Raw genomic sequence first — 19,640 nt, forward strand, 5'->3', positions numbered from 1 at the left:
GGGCAGTGTGGTGAAACAGGGGTTAGTGCGTCTGCCTCACAATACGAAGGTCCTGGGTTCGATCCTGCGCTCGGAATCTTTCTGTGTGGAGTTTGCATGTTCTCCCCGTGACTGCGTGGGTTCCCTCCGGGTACTCTGGCTTCCTCCCACCTCCAAAGACATGCACCTGGGGATAGGTTGATTGGCAACACTAAATTGGCCCTAGTGTGTGAATGTGAGTGTGAATGTTGTCTGTCTATCTGTGTTGGCCCTGTAATGAGGTGGCAACTTGTCCAGGGTGTACCCCGCATACCGCCCGAATGCAGCTGGGATATGCTCCAGCGACCCCCGGCGACCCCGAAAGGGACAAGCCGTAGAAAATGGATGGATGGATGGAAGAGGGGCGCAATCATTTTTAAATGAAAGAATCCTTGATCGCGCCTTGTCCGGAGTTAGGGGAATCATTTTAATCCCTGATTTCACCAAGCTCTATTGATGGTCAGGAAGTCTCATGGGTGACGGTGGAGAGGAGACAGACAGTGAAGCATCTCAAGACGGTGGAGATGCAGCAAGTGGGATCCAGGTTTGTGGTGAGGGCTGTGATGAAGGTGATGAGGATGGAGGAGTTGCTGCATCAAAATCCTGTATTTGGGACACAGGGGGTGCTGCTGTGGTTGCTGTGGTCTGAGGTGGCAGCGGAGGAGCACCTCCTCTTCCACTCCCCTTCTCTCTCCTCTGTGGCAGCACGGGATCCAGTCCAGGCCTATTTGATGCCTCAGAGCGTGGAGGAGGTTATCTGTCAGTCGTCTCACACCACCTCTGTTCTGGTGACACACAAACACAATTCAATTTGTTTTAAACAGCCCCTTTAGTCATCCAGCAGCTGTAGAATTTGAAAATGACATTGCTGTATAAATATTTGTTGACAAACATACGCAGAACGTAACTGCAGCGCAATCACCTCCTTTCTCACAGCCATTAAGAGCAACTGCCAATTTGCATGTCCTTTCTAGACATACTAATTATAGATGCAAAACAGCTTCCACAGAACAGTTTTAGTCTTGATCAATCTCACTGCTCATTGAAGAGGCACCATCCTCTGCACACCAGTTTAATACATCAGGTTTATAGTGTGCTATCAAGTTTGCACGTGTTCTAATGAATGCAAACCTAGTGGATCAAGGGCCTCATGTATCAAGTGTGTGTGTGCACAAAAAGCTGGCGTATGCCCTTTTTCACGGTAAAGTTCAGATGTATCAGATGTAAACTGAGCGTGGAAATGTGCTTTGCCTCATGCTGTGGATAAAGAGGTGGTCCTTTGGGCTTTGCCAACATTTGATTTCAACAACTTTAAAGGCCTACTGAAAGCCACTACTACCGACCACGCAGTCTAATAGTTTATATATCAATGATGAAATCTTAACATTGCAACACATGCCAATACGGCCGGGTTAACTTATAAAGTGCAATTTTAAATTTCCCGCTAAACTTCCGGTTGGAAACGTCTATGTATGATGACGTATGCGCGTGACGTCACGACGGCAACGGAAGTATTCGTACCCAATGTGTCACCATACAAACTGCTCTGTTTTCATCAAACAATTCCACAGTATTCTGGACATCTGTGTTGGTGAATCTTTTTCAATTTGTTTAATGGACAATGGAGACTGCAAATAAGAAAGTTGTAGGTGCGATCGGTGTATTAGCAGCGGACTACAGCAACACAATCAGGAGGTTGTGTTGTGTTTGAGCTGGATACAAGACGCACTACCGTGAGTACAGCTTTGGCTTCCAAACATTTGATCGCTTGCCCGTACGTGCGTGTCGCTATGTGCATGTCACATACGTAACTTTGGGGAAATATATGTTTCTTGCCGCCGCTCCGTAGTTAGCTTCAATTGTTAAGCTTCGCTAAGCTGGAAATTATTAACCGTGTATTTACATGTTCACAGTTTAATAGTATTGTTGATCTTCTGTCTATCCTTCCAGTCAGGGGTTTTTTAATTTTGTTTCTATCTGCATTTGAGCCCGATGCTATCACGTTAGCTCAGTAGCGAAAGTGCGTCAACGATGTATTGTTGTGGAGATAAAAGTCACTGTGAATGTCCATTTCGCGTTCTCGACTCTCATTTTCAAGAGGATATAGTATCCGAGGTGGTTTGAAATACAAATCCGTGATCCACAATAGAAAAAAGAGAGTGTGTGGAATCCAATGAGACCTTGTACCTAAGTTACGGTCAGAGCGAAAAAAGATGCGTCCTGCACTGCACTCTAGTCCTTCACTCTCACGTTCCTCATCCACAAATCTTTCATTCTGGCTCAAATTAATGGGGTAATCGTCGCTTTCTCGGTCCGAATCTCTCTCGCTGCTGGTGTAAACAATGGGGAAATGTGAGGAGCCTTTCAACCTGTGACGTCACGCTACTTCCGGTACAGGCAAGGCTTTTTTTATCAGCAACCAAAAGTTGCGAACTTTATCGTCGATGTTCTTTACTAAATCCTTTCAGCAAAAATATGGCAAAATCGCGAAATGATCAAGTATGACACATAGAATGGATCTGCTATCCCCGTTTAAATAAAAACAATTTATTTCAGTAGGCCTTTAAAAGATTGAGGCATGGAAAGAAAAATCCCTTTTTTGCCAATGCCTTTAATGCTTCATATTAATTTTAATATTTGTGAGGAGACCATTCATTTGTCCAGGCGATGATTTTGTCACATATTGCTGTCACAATGTGTTCCTGTTACTCCAGCACAGCTTGGCCAGCAGCCTCCGGTGGTTGCGGCACATTAATGGCACCGGAGACAGTGAAGGAAAGGCCCGACTTTGTGTCATATACGACTGCTACCGCTCTTTTTTTAATACAAACCCCGTTTCCATATGAGTTGGGAAATTGTGTTGGATGTAAATATAAACGGAATACAATGATTTGCAAATCCTTTTCAACCTATATTCAATTGAATGCACTACAAAGACAAGATATTTGATGTTCAAACTCATAAACTTTATTTTTTTATTTTTTTTTGCAAATAATAATTAACTTAGAATTTCATGGCTGCAACATGTGCCAAAGTAGTTGGGAAAGGGCATGTTCACCACTGTGTTACATGGCCTTTCCTTTTAACAACACTCAGTAAACGTTTGGGAACTGAGGAAACACAATTTTTAAGCTTCTCAGGTGGAATTCTTTCCCATTCTTGCTTGATGTATAGCTTAAGTTCAACTGTTCAACAGTCCGGGGGTCTCAGTTGTGGTATTTTAGGCTTCATAATGTGCCACACATTTTCAATGGGAGACAGGTCTGGACTACAGGCAGGCCAGTCTAGTACCCGCACTCTTTTACTATGAAGCCACATTGATGTAACACGTGGCTTGGCATTGTCTTGCTGAAATAAGCAGGGGCGTCCATGGTAACGTTGCTTGGATGGCAACATATGTTGCTCCAAAACCTGTATGTACCTTTCAGCATTAATGGCGCCTTCACAGATGAAGTGAAGTGAAGTGAATTACATTTATATAGCGCTTTTTCTCAAATGACTCAAAGCGCTTTACATAGTGAAACCCAATATCTAAGTTACATTTAAACCAGTGTGGGTGGCACTGGGAGCAGGTGGGTAAAGTGTCTTGCCCAAGGACACAACGGCAGTGACTAGGATGGCGGAAGCGGGGATCGAACCTGCAACCCTCAAGTTGCTGGCACGGCCGCTCTACCAACCGAGCTATACCGCCCCATATATATAGATGTGTAAGTTACCCATGTCTTGGGCACTAATACACCCCCATACCATCACAGATACTGGCTTTTCAACTTTGCGCCTATAACAATCCGGATGGTTCTTTTCCTCTTTGGTCCGGAGGACACGACGTCCACAGTTTCCAAAAACAATTTGAAATGTGGACTCGTCAGACCACAGAACACTTTTCCACTTTGCATCAGTCCATCTTAGATGAGCTCAGAGCCAGGGAAGCCGACGGCGTTTCTGGGTGTTGTTGATAAACGGTTTTCGCCTTGCATAGGAGAGTTTTAACTTGCACTTACTTACATGTGTAGCGACCAACTGTAGTTACTGAAAGTGGGTTTCTGAAGTGTTTCTGAGCCCATGTGGTGATATCCTTTACACACTGATGTCGCTTGTTGATGCAGTACAGCCTGAGAGATCGAAGGTCACAGGCTTAGTTGCTTACGTGCAGTGATTTCTCCAGATTCTCTGAACCATTTGATGATATTACGGACCGTAGATGGTGAAATCCCTAAATTCCTTGCAATAGCTGGGTGAGAAAGGTTTTTCTTAAACTGTTCAACAATTTGCTCACGCATTTGTTGACAAAGTGGTGACCCTCACCCCATCCTTGTTTGTGAATGACTGAGCATTTCATGGAATCTACTTTTATACCCAATCATGGCACCCACCTGTTCCCAATTTGCCTGTTCACCTGTGGGATGTTCCAAATAAGTGTTTGATGAGCATTCCTCAACTTTATCAGTATTTATTGCCACCTTTCCCAACTTCTTTGTTACGTGTTGCTGGCATCAAATTCTAAAGTTAATGATTATTTGCACAAAAAAAAAATAGTTTGAACATCAAATATGTTGTCTTGTAGCATATTCAACTGAATATGGGTTGAAAATGATTTGCAAATCATTGTATTCCGTTTATATTTCCATCTAACACAATTTCCCAACTCTTATGGAAACGGGGTTTGTAAATTGAATAATCAAACAAGATTCAAAATATTTTGTGTCCTTTTTGATAGCGCTGGCATGTTTAAATTTAGAAGATTGCAAACCAAATATTACATCATTTTCACACGGAACTCCAATCTGGCCGTGAGCAGGCTACTGTATGAACATTTTTTGTATAGTGAGTTACATATATTATATTTATATTGGGGTAATCAGAGTCACCCACCTTTTCTAAAGTTTTATATATCATTGCAGCGACTATCATTTCAAAAGGGGTGTGCTATACTTTGTTTTCTGTCCGCTTGCCTGTTTTGGCAATGCACATCCATCTTCTTCTTCACCGCCTTCCTGACGTCCGACCATTTATTTTTTATTTCAGCCTTTGTGCGGATTTTGCAGCCCACGTAATTCAGAGGCTCACACACTTTATTTCACTCAACCCTTTTTGGTTCGCTCGAAATACGAGAAAGAAGCACCTTTTTCTGACTCTTACTAACTTCTGTTTGGGCAGAATGTGCAGATCTCAGGCACATAGCTAATTTCAGTATGATTTACGTATTTGTAAGGGGGTGTGGCCATGGCGTGTCACAGCCGCGCGAATATCTGCGATCATTTCCATGTTGATTGTAACAAGGGAATGTGCTGGAGTTAAAGTGTGAGCACTTTTTAATACATCTGAATTTTTCCTGTGTATGTTGTTTTCTGGATTTTAATAAACACCATTTTTTTAATAGGAAATCCATACAACTCTTAGTACATTAGGCTGCACGTCCAAAATGTGAAAAAAAAAAATTTCAAAAAAAAATTGCTTGTGTAGTAATGTTGATACTCACAATTCCGGGGTTCTTGAATGCACCTCGCTTGTTCGTTGACCCTGATTGGTGCTTAATGAGGAGGTGCAGTGTTGTTGTTGTTTGTTATTGTTGTGGCTACTGCTGCGGCGCTAGTAGTCAAGCGCTGTCGTACCTTTTGAGCTGTCGATGGTATGTTAACGTCAGTAATAAAATGTAAAAAGGCCTCTGTCGGGACGCTACATTACTTATCAATCAATCAATCAAAGTTTACTTATATAGCCCTTAATCACAAATGTCTCAAAAGGCTGCACAAACCACAACGACATCCTGTGATCAGATACCACATCAGTGTAAGAAAAAACTCAACCCATTGGAAACAACGAGAAACCTTGGAGGGGACCGCAGATGTGGGGGCCCCCTCGGCCCCTGGCCGAGTGGATACAGTTAATAATGTGAGAGTCCAATCCATAGTGGGGCCAGCAGGGGATCATCTTGCATGTCGACACGCTGGGGCGCAGAGACGTCACCGACTGATGCATAAGGAGTGGACACCCCGGGTCCCGACTTCATGTGAAAGTCACTTAGACGTCACTTGCACAATATCAGCGCCAAGCACTTGTTGTAGGTGGCTCAGTCGGCACTCATTTAAACTGATAATACCGTTTACCGGCTCCAGCTTTGACGATGCTGCGTGGAAGCAGGTGCGGTGATCCCAGGATGCAGATAAGGCAAACAATGTGTAGGCAGAAGGTTGTTTGATTAGGTACCTGGCAGATGAAAAAGTTAATAAAGCCTGGCAAGATCTAAGAAAGAAACCGAACACTTAGACACAAGATAATCAATCGGCACTGAAGGACGTGACAAAGTGGAACTAAATAGAACTAAGTAACAATGTGAAACAGGTGTGCTGACAGGACAAGTAACATAAAGTAAAGGTGTTGCAAATCACAGAGACCAAACATAAATTATTACCAAAACAAGAGCACCAGGACAGGAAATGGTACCAAAGAGGAAGATAAAGCACGAAGTCCAAACTATCATGTGGGATTGTGACATTGGCGCTGTTATGGTACATCGTTTCGGTTCCCTACTTAACTGTTGTCTTTGCCCTTTAAGGATCTTGATATTTAAAAACATATGATTTGAAACACATTACTATTCAGCTTCAAGAGTTTTTATCAAATCTTCTGACGTTTCATCTCTAGTTTACAAACTATTACCAGTGCAAAAAAATAGTACTTTATGTAATGATGATGTTCACCATAGTTTTTGCAAAAACATTAGGATATCATTCTGTATTTGTTGAATATATGTCATCCGGTCAATAAGTCTGTACTCTTTTCCCCACCCTTTGAACTTGGCCATTTATACAATGCTGCAGCTAATAATTTATGGATTTTTCCGGGTTTGTGAACTTCATGTAATGATTCGTTGCCCGGATCATGTTTTCTTTATGTTTAGGATTCCCTTAGTTCTGTTTTTCAGCACTTGGGTTTGTGTTTCTTGGTTACCATGGGTGCTGATAATTTTCACCTGCCTCTGATTAGTGGTCAAGACGCTCACCTGCTCCCGGGCACTACAAAATAAAAATGTGTCCAAAAATTAGGTGGGTGCGGCTTTAATTTTGGTGTTCTTTTTGTTGGTGCAAAAATGTCTTAATGAGGTCAGTCAGTTTGCTCTCTGTAATGCCATACATGCAAAAAATGTAGTGGAGCCATACTTTGTTCAATTGATAGATGATTCTGACCACAGACTATAGCGACATAATGATACCTCAACTTAAAGGGAAACTGCACTTTTTTTTGGAATTTTGCTTATCGTTCACAATCATTATGAAAGACATTATGATGGATGTTTTTTGTTTTTTTTGCATTCTAAATATCAAATAAATGCGATCAAAAGTCAGCTTACAATGAAGCCTATGGGAGCTTGGCAATTCCACCTAAAAAGCCCTTGAAAAACATCCAAACACCTCCATTAAGGTTTTATATACATGATGTAAGTCTATATGTAATGTAGTATCGGTTACATTTAAAATAATATTTAATATTTACCTATTTTGATCATTTTAAGCATAGGCGGCGCATTAATTTAAAAAACACATTAATGATTTAATCTTTTAATTTAATGAATATCACCCACTTCTTTTTCTCAGCTTTGACCTTTACACTCTTCCTTCCAATGGCTGGAAAACAAAGTTGTGTCGATCTTTAGCTGTAAGCTAATGTTAGCGAGTAAGACCGGATGTTTTAGGTGGACCGTACAGGGTTCACTGTGACATTTGCTACGCAAACTAATGGCGGGGATGCTTGTAACTCAAATGGTTGCTTGCAATTTAAAGCTTAAAAAAAAACACACTCTCAAGTTGGGGCACTCTTAAGTTGAGGTACCACTGTATACCTTTTCTAGTGCTTTTCCTGTTTAGTCTTGCATGGAGTTTAGCTAACTTTGGCCCGAAAGACAGACTATATTCTGCAGTGGTCACCTGACAAAAACAGGGCACATATAAACAAACACAGCGGAAACTTAACTCACACTCTGCATGGAAGTCAGTTGAGTCAATCAGTGCATTATTTATTCTTCACAGCATTAATTATTTTTGTTTCAATTGATAGTTATCAAAAAATACCCAATCCTCGAGATTTGGGAGATATGTTTTAAATCTAAACCCTTTTTGAGCAGTTGAATAAAAAAAGATGTGCCTGTGCAACATTTAACAGTGAAGAGATTAGAAGGGCTCGTTCAGCGTAAATATTATAAATCTATTCATCAATTCAAAGCACGATAGAGTTTGTAGGGCTCACCATAAAAAAATAACCACCCATGAGGAAATGTTTTTGTAAGGAACACCTTGAAAGTGAAGCAAGGACATTGCAGAAAATAGTGTAGTTTCCCCATTCTAACCAATCTTAGAGGTTTGTTTCTATATTGGACCATTTTATCCACAGACACAGATTGGTAATTTTATTCATTTGTTTTAAAAAAAAAAAAAAAAAAGCACAAATCTACTAATTTTCTAAACCTCATGTGAAAATCCCTGTTTTTTTTTAATAGTTATTATTCTTTTCAAATAGCAGATATTTTTCTCCAGGCTGAGAGTGCTGGGGCTGAATGGATGTTGCCACTGCATAATGGTCCTCAGACGTTTGTTTCCCTGGCAACATGGAGAGGGCATGTGTGGAGAGGGAGGTATAAAAACACAGCCAGCTCTTTTCCGAGTCTTAGTCTAAAGTGAGAGAGATCTCTCACAGTCCAAGCGGGGACCTTTGAAGAAATTGGTTGGTAGTCTTTCCTTCTCAGCTCCGGCTAAAGTAGTTGTTGAAGAATGATGCGACCAAAAGATTTACGACAGGGCTCCGGCACCAAGACTTTCCTGGACGCCATGCACGGTGGCAAAGTTCACCTGGCGCGTTTCATCTTGGACGCCTTGGATGGACGTATCATCAACTCAAAGACTGAAAACAGCCGTACCCCGCTTATCTATGCCATTTGTCTGCAAGAAGCTGGAACCAGAGCCAAGTTTGCCCGGCTCCTTCTCGAGAAAGGGGCTGACGTCAACTGCCAGGATGAAGACGGGCGCACGGCTCTGAGCCATGCCTGCGAGCTGGGTCACCTGGACGTGGTGAAGATTCTAGTGCAGTTCAACGCCGATCCAGACGTCTCTGATGTGTGGGGTAACAGCGCTCTGATGTATGCTGCATTTTCTGGGCAAAGCCAGGTGCTAGAGTTCCTGGTCCGGGCTTTTAAAAGACTCGGACTGAGATTGGACAGGATGAATAACGCTGGACACACAGCCATCGAGGTAGCCGACTTCTTCGGACATAACCAGTGCGTCCAGATTCTGAACTTTCAGTGCAGACGCAGTGTAGGCGCTGATGATCTAACTGCTGACCAAGCAAATATTGGGGAGGGAGAGCTACCTAACAGACTGCCCCGGCACATCCTGGAGAGGTTCTCCAAACAACACAACAAAGAAGACCACCTACCGGGGGTATTTCAGAGACATAATGGCAACGGGCTGTGGAACCGATTCATGTGTCCCAGGAACCAGCTCCATGAAGAGAACCATTGCCACAATTGGCCTCCTCAGAAAAGCCAGACCGAGGCTGATCAGACTATTTTCTTTACTGCCAAACAACTCCAAAACTGCCAGCTTAGGGATCCAAGAGAGGCAAAAACACTAAATTCTGAGCCTTGCCAGAAAGAAGTCAAGGAGGACATTGGACTCCAAGAGAAATTAGGACAGAGGTTTCCTCCCTGTGGGAACGCAAAGTCCTTCAACTTGGAGCTTTTGAACAGCAGGAAGCAGTCCTACCAGGGAGATGTACACGACATGTGCCTGTCCGCCAGCAAGTTCAAGAGAGCCTCGCTACAGGATGAGCGATGTCTTCTGGACAACTCCCGGGTCTTGCCAAACGATGCTGACAAAATTGCCTCAGTTTCAACAGCTCCTTTAGGCATCAAGAGTCCAACGGCAAGAGCCCTCGAGGAGAAGTCCAAGATGGAAGAGTTGAATGATACAACTCCATCAAGACGAAAAGAGCTGCAGAAGAGAGGAAGTTTCGCCCCGAGCGGCAGGCGCAATAAAATGCTGTTTGGCCGACAGGAGACGGAGACCAAGATGCCTGCACGTGGTCCAGGGTTTGTGGGCCTCGGGACGAGACTGCTCCGTCGATTCACGGCGCCTGAGTTCATGAGGATGGTGATGGACTGTTCAGCTGGCTCCTCCAATGGCAGAGGGCGGATGTCCCGCTCCGAAACCTTCCCTCTTTCCCACACACACCAGCAGGTCAACAGCCAGCCGAGCGTCGACAGCATCAGCGGGGTCAAATGTGAGTTTGAGAGCTCCTCGTCTCAGTCCGCACTTGATTAGGGAGGACAGGCAGGAGGCGTTCAACAACAGAATTCATACTTTTTACAGCACATACAAATAATGCAGTTTGGTTTCATTCTTTAAGCGGTAATGTCTTGTTTTAATTTTTGTATTTACAGTGTTTATGAATTGTTTATAATCTAGCGGTCAAATCATTAGGTACACCTGCAAAGTATGAGATCTCCATGAAGAACTGAATCACTTTGGACACTATATGAGAAAATGTGGTTACTGCATACTACCATAACATTTAAAGAGGTACAACTAAAATGTTTAGTTTTGTTTTTTTTCTTCAGGTTAAAATGTTTTTCTCAGCTCTTGTATTATTATAATGAGATTAAGTGGGTGTGCCTAGTACGTTGGCTGTTGAGTGTATATTTAAAAAAATGTATACAGCGCTTTAAAAAAAAACATATTTATATTGTAAAAAAAAACTAGTATTTGATATTGCTTCTGCATTTAGAAACTATGGATTTTTTCGCCTGATTGTGTTCAGTGACAGTGTATGATTCACGCTGAATAAACACCAGCCCTTTCCACCACGTTGCCATGCTGGATGTGTCAGAAGGTGATGATTCACTCTCATTCAATATGCATCATTTATTTGCTTTGTACAAAATTAAAATCCAGTGTAATTTCTCTTTCTCATCAATGATATCCACACACACAAATAGAAATACACGAGTCGGAGACGAGTGCATGTGCAAAGTGTTTCTCAGCAGGTGGACGTCTCACAGCATCACATGCCAGGCCTGTGTGCTTTATCTAGAAAAAATCTTCAGGAGCAACACATTTTTTTTTGGTAAAAAGTCAGCTTCGATACAAAGGGGCTTGTTTCGGAATCAAACAGCGATGTGCCATCACACAGACGACCATGTTCTCGCAAACACACATGCACATACACACCTATCTACACGTATTTCTGTAAAGAAGGTAGACCAACTAATACAATTTGGACCTAATTAGTCAGCATTGTATTTACATTATTCATTTATCTGCTTAGATATCGGTCCTTAATTATCAAATGAATGCATTTTGTAAATTCACAGCATACAAACAACCCACAAAACACCTGTTGGTAATGGAAAGGAGGTTTTCCAGTGAGCCCATAATAGCAGCATGGCTTTCATCTAACCACTTGTTATGCTAATGACGGAGGATGCTCTTTCACATCCCAGTTTGATACATATTCAAGCATTCACTTCAGGCCAGGTGTGCGCCTCCATTTGGCCATGCACAAGATCATTGTTTGCTGAGGGACCACAACGCTGTGACTGTGCAGAGGTATAACATCCGTCCACTTGCACCACAAATAATGCCCACTATAAAAATATAAAGGTGATTTCTTCAGAGTAGCACATGACATGTATTTACGTGGAATATTGACTTGATATGCACCATCTTGTGTGTGGGTTGACGCCCACAGAATGTCACAGGGAGCCAATCAGTGTTGTGACTGAGTAGAGAGGTGAGCAATTGCATGCTGCCTTTTCGCTCACTCTTAAAGTGCTTCTCTCATGCCCGAAAAACCATGCGGTGTCTTGCAACATAAACTCGCCGTCCTCGCCATTGCCATCCGTGGAGCTCAGGGCCCAGTGACGAGGATGTACACCAAGAGATGAACCTCGGGGTCAGCAGCGGGACATGCGCTTGCGATACTGCTCCACCAGGGGGACCAGGCACTGAGGTGAGCCGCTCTGCAGAAGGAAAGGGTGTTCTAGCAGGTCAGTGGCGCTGGCCCGCTGAAGGGGGTCCCGAGTCAGCATACGGTCCAGGAAGTCTTTAAGAACCGGGGACACCTGGACCACAGGGTGGAGTACATGTAAACAGACTAGCATGGTGGCTTTTTGAAGAAGTGAACAATCAGTCAGCTGGGTTGTCTCATGTACTCTTGCTCAGAGAATGTAGCCACATATTAGTTAGAGTAGTCAGTGTACAGCAGGGATTTTCAAGCAAAAATGTTTTAGGGCATACACTTCTGGAAAGCTAAAGACCGGAGGGCCAGACTTCACTATCAGTCTTATTTTGTATATTCTGAGAACTAGTGTCCTCTATAGTAGAGATTTGATTTTGGTCTATTTATTTTGTCATGTTACAGGAGCGCTCTGCTGTTTTTAGGGAACTTCTGAAAAAAAGCTTGTCGAAGATCATCTCCATGACAGCACTCTAGTGTTTTTAAGAATCTGGTGCAAAAATGTCAGTCTCTCACAAGTTTTTGAACGGAACCAGTTGAAAAGCCCAAATTATGGGAAAAAAAGAGGACTTTGAGGAACACGTGGATCCTCAATTTACGAACGCCTCTACAGTAATTTCCGGACTATAAGCCGCACCTGACTATAAGCCGCACCAGCTAAATTTAGGGGAAAATACAGATTGCTCCATATATAAGCCGCACCCGACTATAAGCCGCAGGGTTTTGATGTGTAATTACCGTAGTATATAGGGGTTCCTGCTACCACGGAGGGGATTGTCGGGACAGAGATGACTGTTTGGGAACGCAAAGCGTCCCATTTATTAACAATAAATCTTTCAATCATTCAATCAAACTTTCACATCTTTGACATGGCGAACAGCATTCGTGCAGAGTACAATTAATACAACGGTGCAAATTAATACAAAGTGCTCGCCTGTACGTTATCAAAATAACCAGCCTGCCGGTATATGTAAAGTCAGTCTTTAATCATTGTGTCATCGTCTTCCTCCTGCGTACTAAAACCACCGAAATCCTCTTCGTCTGTGTCGGAGAAGAACAGGCCGTAAATAAGCCGCACCATTGTATAAGCCGCAGGGACCAGAACGAGGGGAAAAAGTAGCGGCTTATAGTCCGGAAATTACGGCATTTGCGTCATTTTCGTTTTTTGAACGTTTACATCACGTCAAATATGCCTCTGTGTGCAAACTATGTCTCGGCGTGCGAACGCTTGCTTTATTCATTGATTCATTCATTCATTTTGCATGCTGCTTGAAGCCATTGGGGGCTGCCATTTTGATGACATCACATCCTGTACACAAGGGCACGGCCATTTTGAAGAGGCGGTGCACCTATACCTCACATTCTGTCTACATCCTGTACACAGGGACGCAGTCATTTCAAAGACCTTCGACCTTGAGCGGCACTTCTGACGAGTTTATTTTTTACAATTGTCATACCTTGCGCCGGTCAGAGCTTTGCCAACGTGTCTTTGAGATCACATTGTGTCTCAGAAACGCTTTGAATGTGTCCAAACTCTAGCAGTCTTGCTGTATATCTTCGGGTTGCTAGACAACCGCTTTGAGTTAGAATTTTAGCTAGTTTGCCTCTGGCTTGCGGTCCCTTCAGTTCGAGGATTTTGTCAGCGAAGGAGCTTCGTTCCGCACCAAGGGCCTAATTTACTAACCTGACTCTTGCCAGATCCTTGTAGTTCGCTGAGCTCCACACAAGGATCTGGGCTCAAACGCATTGCAAACTCCTTGAAGATAGCAAAAAATAATAAACCAATCAGGATCGCCGGGCGGGATTTCAAAGATGTGACATAGCACCGAAGCGACTGTTTGATTCAAACAACAATGGCGGCACGCAGCGTGGAGTCGTGTGCTGACATTGATTCTACTATTGCAACTGTTTTGTCGAATCTATCGAATATTATTTCTTTAAAAGATTAACAGAGAACGGTTTTGAAGGCATGTATTGGTGGCAAGGATGTTTTGGCTTTTCTTCCGACCGGGTTTGGATTTCCCAGCGTCGCTCTCATCAGCGTCACAGGTTGATTTGGATGTGAGTGGTTGAAGTAGCACGTCATTCAGGATAACGGACAAGTGGTTTATCCAATCACATACAATGTTTTTTTACAAGGCCCCGCCTTCTGAAATACATCTCCTATTGAGAAGTCCCAGATCCTTGTGTGGAGCTCAGCGAACTACAACGATCTGGCGAGAGTCAGGTTACTAATTTACTGAAGATTTGCGTGTACAAACAAACCTGATAGCACACGCAAAGCTGATCTATTAAAGGTGTGCAAAGTGGATTGTGTCTGTTAGGTGAGCAGAATAAGGTGTGCAATCCATTTTGCGTCTCTTGTCTTCATTAATATGGAAAATATATGCTGATGATCAAAACACAAGGGCTGAAATAAAATTCAACATCACAAAGGAGGTGAAGAAAAAGATGGATATGCACGGCCAAAACAGGCGAGTGGATCGGAGAGAGTAATGTAGTTCTGCACCTTGTTTGAAAAGATAGCCACTGCAATGATTACGTAAAACTTTGATTCTGATTACCCCCAATATAAATATAATTTGTGTAATTTACGACAAAATGTGTTCTTACAGTATTGCCTGCTCACAGCCAGATTGAAGTTTTCATGTGAAAATATGTAATATTTGCTTTGCAATGTTTTGATTTGAAACGTGCTTGCATATCACAAAATATACCAAAGACTTTGAGTTTGAGTTTGAGTTTGAGTTTATTTCGAACATGCAAGCATACAACATGATACATCACAATTTCCAGTTTCTTTTCAACATGTTCGAAAAGGAGTAGGAAGAAGCAGAGCTTATTTAATCCTACCCCTTTTCTTTACATAACAGTTGCAAAACGTTTTGTTCACTTCCTGTTCACAATTTTTTCACAATAAACTCCATAAGTAATCACAATAAAAATAAATAAATAAATAATAGTAAGAATTTAATAATAATAATTGGTGAAGTAAGTCATATTTCATATGATGAGATAAGTAAGATTACTTTAAAGGCCTACTGAAATGAATTTTTTTTATTTAAACGGGGATAGCAGATCTATTCTATGTGTCATACTTGATCATTTCGCGATATTGCCATATTTTTGCTGAAAGGATTTAGTATAGAACAACGACGATAAAGATTGCAACTTTTGGTATCTGATAAAAAAAAGGCTTGCCCCTACCGGAAGTAGCGTGACGTAGTCAGTTGAACATATACGCAAAGTTCCCTATTGTTTACAATGATGGCCGCATGAAGTGAGAGAGATTCGGACCGAGAAAGCGACAATTTCCCCATTAATTTGAGCGAGGATGAAAGATTTGTGGATGAGTAAAGTGCAAGTGAAGGACTAGTGGGGAGTTGAAGCTATTCAGATAGGGAAGATGCTGTGAGAGCCGGGGGTGACCTGATATTCAGCTGGGAATGACTACAACAGTAAATAAACACAAGACATATATATACTCTATTAGCCACAACACAACCAGGCTTATATTTAATATGCCACAAATTAATCCTGCATAAAAACACCTGCGTGTTTGTTACGCTAGCTCCTAGCTCCTCTGCTAGCTCCTAGCTCCATAGAACACGCCAATACAATTCAAACACCTGATCAACACACACAATCACTCAGCCCAAAAGACCGTTCACCTAACCCAAGGTTCATAAAGCTTATATATTTTTAAAAAGTTACGTACATACGCAAAAAAAATTTGCGCACATACGGTCAAGCGATCAAATGTTTAGAAGCCAAAGCTGCATACTCACAGTAGCACGTCTGCGTCTTTGTCATCCAAATCAAAGTAATCCTGGTAAGAGTCTGTGTTGTCCCAGTTCTCTACAGGCGTCTGTGTATCGAAGTCAAAAGTCCTCCTGGTTAGAGTCTCTGTTATCCGAGTTCTTCCATCTTGACTGCATCTTTCGGGAATGTAAACAAAGAAGCGCCGGCTGTGTACTGTTGTTGCTGACTACGTTCGAAAAATACGTCCATTTCGCACCGACAACTTTCTTCTTTGCTTGCTCAGCTTCCTTCTCCATAATGCAATGAACATGATTGCAACAGATTCACGAACACAGATGTCCAGAATACTGTGGAATTATGAAATGAAAACAGAGCTTTTTCGTATTGGCTTCAATGTGGAAGGCATACCCGTGTTCGCCGGGCTACGTCACGCGCATACGTCATCCTCAGAGGCGTTTCGAACCGGAAGTTTAGCGGCAAATTTAAAATGTCACTTTATAAGTTAACCCGGCCGTATTGGCATGTGTTGCAATGTTAAGATTTCATCATTGATATATAAACTATCAGACTGCGTGGTCGGTAGTAGTGGGTTTCAGTAGGCCTTTAAGAATGAATGAATGGATGGATGAAATAAATTGAGAATGTTTGTCATGGTTCTTCTTCTTTGTACTTTGTAAACACTTTAAGTTTGAAGAGTTTCTTGAAGTGTATCATATTAGTACATTGTTTGATTGCTTTGCTTAATCCATTCCATAATTTAATTCCACATACTGATATACTGAAGGTCTTAAGTGTTGTACGTGCAAACAAATGTTTTAAATTACGTTTTTCTCTAAGATTAGAGAAGACTTTGACTCTTGTTTGATAACTCAATTTATTACTACAAGACAGGAGAGATACTTGTAACAGCTGTATGTGACACAAAGTCGGACAATTCCTCCACTGTCTTGTGTCATTAATGTGCCGCAACCACCGGCGGCTTGTGTCCGTCTGACTGGCCAAGCTGTGCTGGAGTCACAGGAACACATTGTGACAGCAATAGGTGGCAAAATGGTCGCCGAGATAAACTAATAGATGTCCTCACAAACATTAATATGAATATTAAGCATTAAATACAATGGCGAAAAAGTGAACTTTGTGCCCTTGACTTATTTTTTTTCTTTTTTCAGTTTTGAAATCCAATGTTGGCGAAGCCCTGACGACCATCTCTGTGTGTCACCAAAGTATCCACAGCATGTAGAAATGTGCGTACGTAAAGCATGAAGTTGGCGTGAGGCAGCGCACATTTCCACGCACATTTCATTCTTGATACATCTCATTAGGGATGTCCGATAATATCGGACTGCCGATATTATCGGCCGATAAATGCTTTAAATTGTAATATCGGAAATTATCGGTTTTGGTTTAAAAATTATCTGTATCTGTTTCAAAATGTAAAATGTATTACTTTTTAAAACGCCGCTGTGTACACGGACGTAGGGAGAGATACAGAGCGCCAATCACCCAGTCACATAATATCTACGGTTTTTCACACACACAAGTGAATGCATGCATACTTGGTCAACAGCCATACAGGTCACACTGAGGGTGACCGTATAAACAACTTTAACACTGTTACAAATATGCGCCACACTGTGAACCCACACCAAACAAGAATGACAAACACATTTCGGGAGCACATCCGCACCGTAACACAACATAAACACAACAGAACAAATACCCAGAACCCCTTGCAGCACTAACTCTTCCAGGACGCTACAATATACACCCCATGCTACACCCCCCCACCTCAACCCCGCCCCCCCCCCTCCCCAACCCCCCAACCCCGCCCACCTAAACCTCCTCATGCACTCTCAGGGAGAGCATGTCCCAAATTCCAAGCTGCTGTTTTGAGGCATGTTAAAAAAAAATAATGCACTTTGTGACTTCAATAATAAATATGGCAGTGCCATGTTGGCATTTTTTTCCATAACTTGAATTGATTTATTTTGGAAAACCTTGTTACATTGTTAAATGCATCCAGCGGGGCATCACAACAAAATTAGGCATAATAATGTGTTAATTCCACGACTGTATACTGTATATCGATATCGGTTGGTATCGGAATCGGTAATTAAGAGTTGGACAATATCGGAATATCGGATATCGGCAAAAAAAGCCATTATCGGACATCTCTACATCTCATCTTTGCCCATGCATAAGCAAGCTTAATGCATGAGGCACCTGGTGTACAGCTTGTACATATTTATAAACCACACAGCCATTACTCTCCAAACAGCTAGCAACACAAGTCAGTAAAGAGATAATTGTGTCTACAGTCAAGCATTGTGGTTATAACTAGGGATGTTCCCATCAGTGTTTTATGCTGTCGATACTGATTCCGATCATCCATGAGTGAGATTGGTCGATACCAATGCCAATACTGATCACATGTATTAACTGTACATGTTTTTATTTATATATGGTGAGTGATATTAATTGTTTAACAATATCATCAAAATATTTAAACTAGTTCCTTATTCTCTTACATACAATTTTTGGAGCAACACAAAGTCAATCGTACACAAACTAAACAAAAGGGAAAACTGCTAGCTTCTACTCATTTAAAAGGAGATGATGAATTTCGTCTTCTCTGACTTAAAAATGTTGTTACAATGTTAGACACTCATGTTAAACAATGTCACAGCATCAAATAATGAGGTTCATGCTTGTTGGCGTGAGCTTGCACACAGTTTTGGATGTCTCTGTTCGCAGGGTTTTGCAGTCTGGCTACATTGTGACATCATAGCGAGATGGACGTACTTATTTGAACATTAAGTAAAGTTCTCAGACACAGGTGTAGGAAGGACTTAAAACGGGTTATAAAAGTGACAGTGGAGCACCTTTGCACTATTTATTAGCCTTGCACATATTATTAATCAATCAATCAATCAAAGTTTATTTATATAGCCCTAAATCACAAGTGTCTCAAAGGGCTGCACAAGCCACAATGACATCCTCGGCTCAGATCCCACATCAGGGCAAGAAAAAACTCAACCCAATGGGATGACAATGAGAAACCTTGGAGGGGACCGCAGATGTGGGGACATCCCCCCTCTGGATCAAGCTGCCCTCCTCTTACGTGTCGTGTAATGACTATGACAATGCTGACATGCCAAAGGTTGTCTTCTCTGTAGACTGTTATTAATACACTTCTTAATGTCCTGTTCATAGCTGCTCACTTTCTGCTGTAATGTTTACTAACCATGTATTTCTTGGTGTTGTTTAAAGCTAGCTTAGCGGTTAGCATGTCTGCTCCTAGCTTGCTGTTGGTGTGTAACATGTTTAGCCTCGTCGTCCAGTGATAGTTACTTAAAAGTGATACACGGAAATGCAGTTTATTTGCCGTGGAAGTGATTATCATTAGCTCAGGGGAGCGGCTCCACAATATGTAGGGAGACACATAATTATCTGCTAGCTGCTTGTCAGCCGGGGGAACTAAAAATAAAGACAGTGTCAGCCAGAGGGGATCAGCGTTTGAGATCGCCATCAAAAAAGCATTAATCGTCAAAGGTGATCACATACTTAAATCGACCGATATCAATCAGTGGCCAATTGATCAGCACATCCCTAGTTATAAGCGTCATGGTCTAAGACTAAACGAGTGCTGCCGGCATTGAGGGAGAAACATGAATTTCAAAATGTACTGTGAATTTCTGAAGCAAAGCATGAGCCTCACCCCTTGGGAAATTGGTGGCATGTCTATTTTCCGACATGATAAGAAGCCCAAAGCTCCTCCAGATGACAAAGGTGATGGAGTGGCTGGGTATGACTAAAATGGAGGTTTACAAAGTGTGTATCTAACATGCACCAGC

The 19,640-nt window shown here is 42.1% G+C and overlaps 2 protein-coding genes across 3 annotated transcripts in view; one reads left to right on the forward strand and one right to left on the reverse strand.

Annotated features, from left to right (window-relative positions):
* Positions 1-8,696: 8,696 nt before the first annotated feature.
* LOC133645686 (POTE ankyrin domain family member A) lies at positions 8,697-10,884 on the forward strand. The gene has a single exon (XM_062040542.1). It carries the CDS (start codon positions 8,784-8,786, stop codon positions 10,329-10,331), a length of 1,548 nt encoding a protein of 515 aa, XP_061896526.1. The 5' UTR covers positions 8,697-8,783; the 3' UTR covers positions 10,332-10,884.
* A 36-nt stretch (positions 10,885-10,920) lies between these two features.
* LOC133646526 (serine/threonine-protein kinase PAK 6) overlaps positions 10,921-19,640 on the reverse strand; it is a 55,381-nt gene continuing 46,661 nt past the window's right edge. For both annotated transcript variants that reach the window (XM_062041978.1, XM_062041979.1), the window contains exon 9: positions 10,921-12,130. In XM_062041978.1, the coding sequence (XP_061897962.1) occupies positions 11,963-12,130 (168 nt within the window). In that variant the 3' untranslated portion in view covers positions 10,921-11,962. The remainder of the gene's footprint in view (positions 12,131-19,640) is intronic.

Source organism: Entelurus aequoreus, linkage group LG03 (assembly GCF_033978785.1).
Source record: "Entelurus aequoreus isolate RoL-2023_Sb linkage group LG03, RoL_Eaeq_v1.1, whole genome shotgun sequence".
In the NCBI taxonomy this organism is placed as follows: domain Eukaryota; kingdom Metazoa; phylum Chordata; class Actinopteri; order Syngnathiformes; family Syngnathidae; genus Entelurus; species Entelurus aequoreus.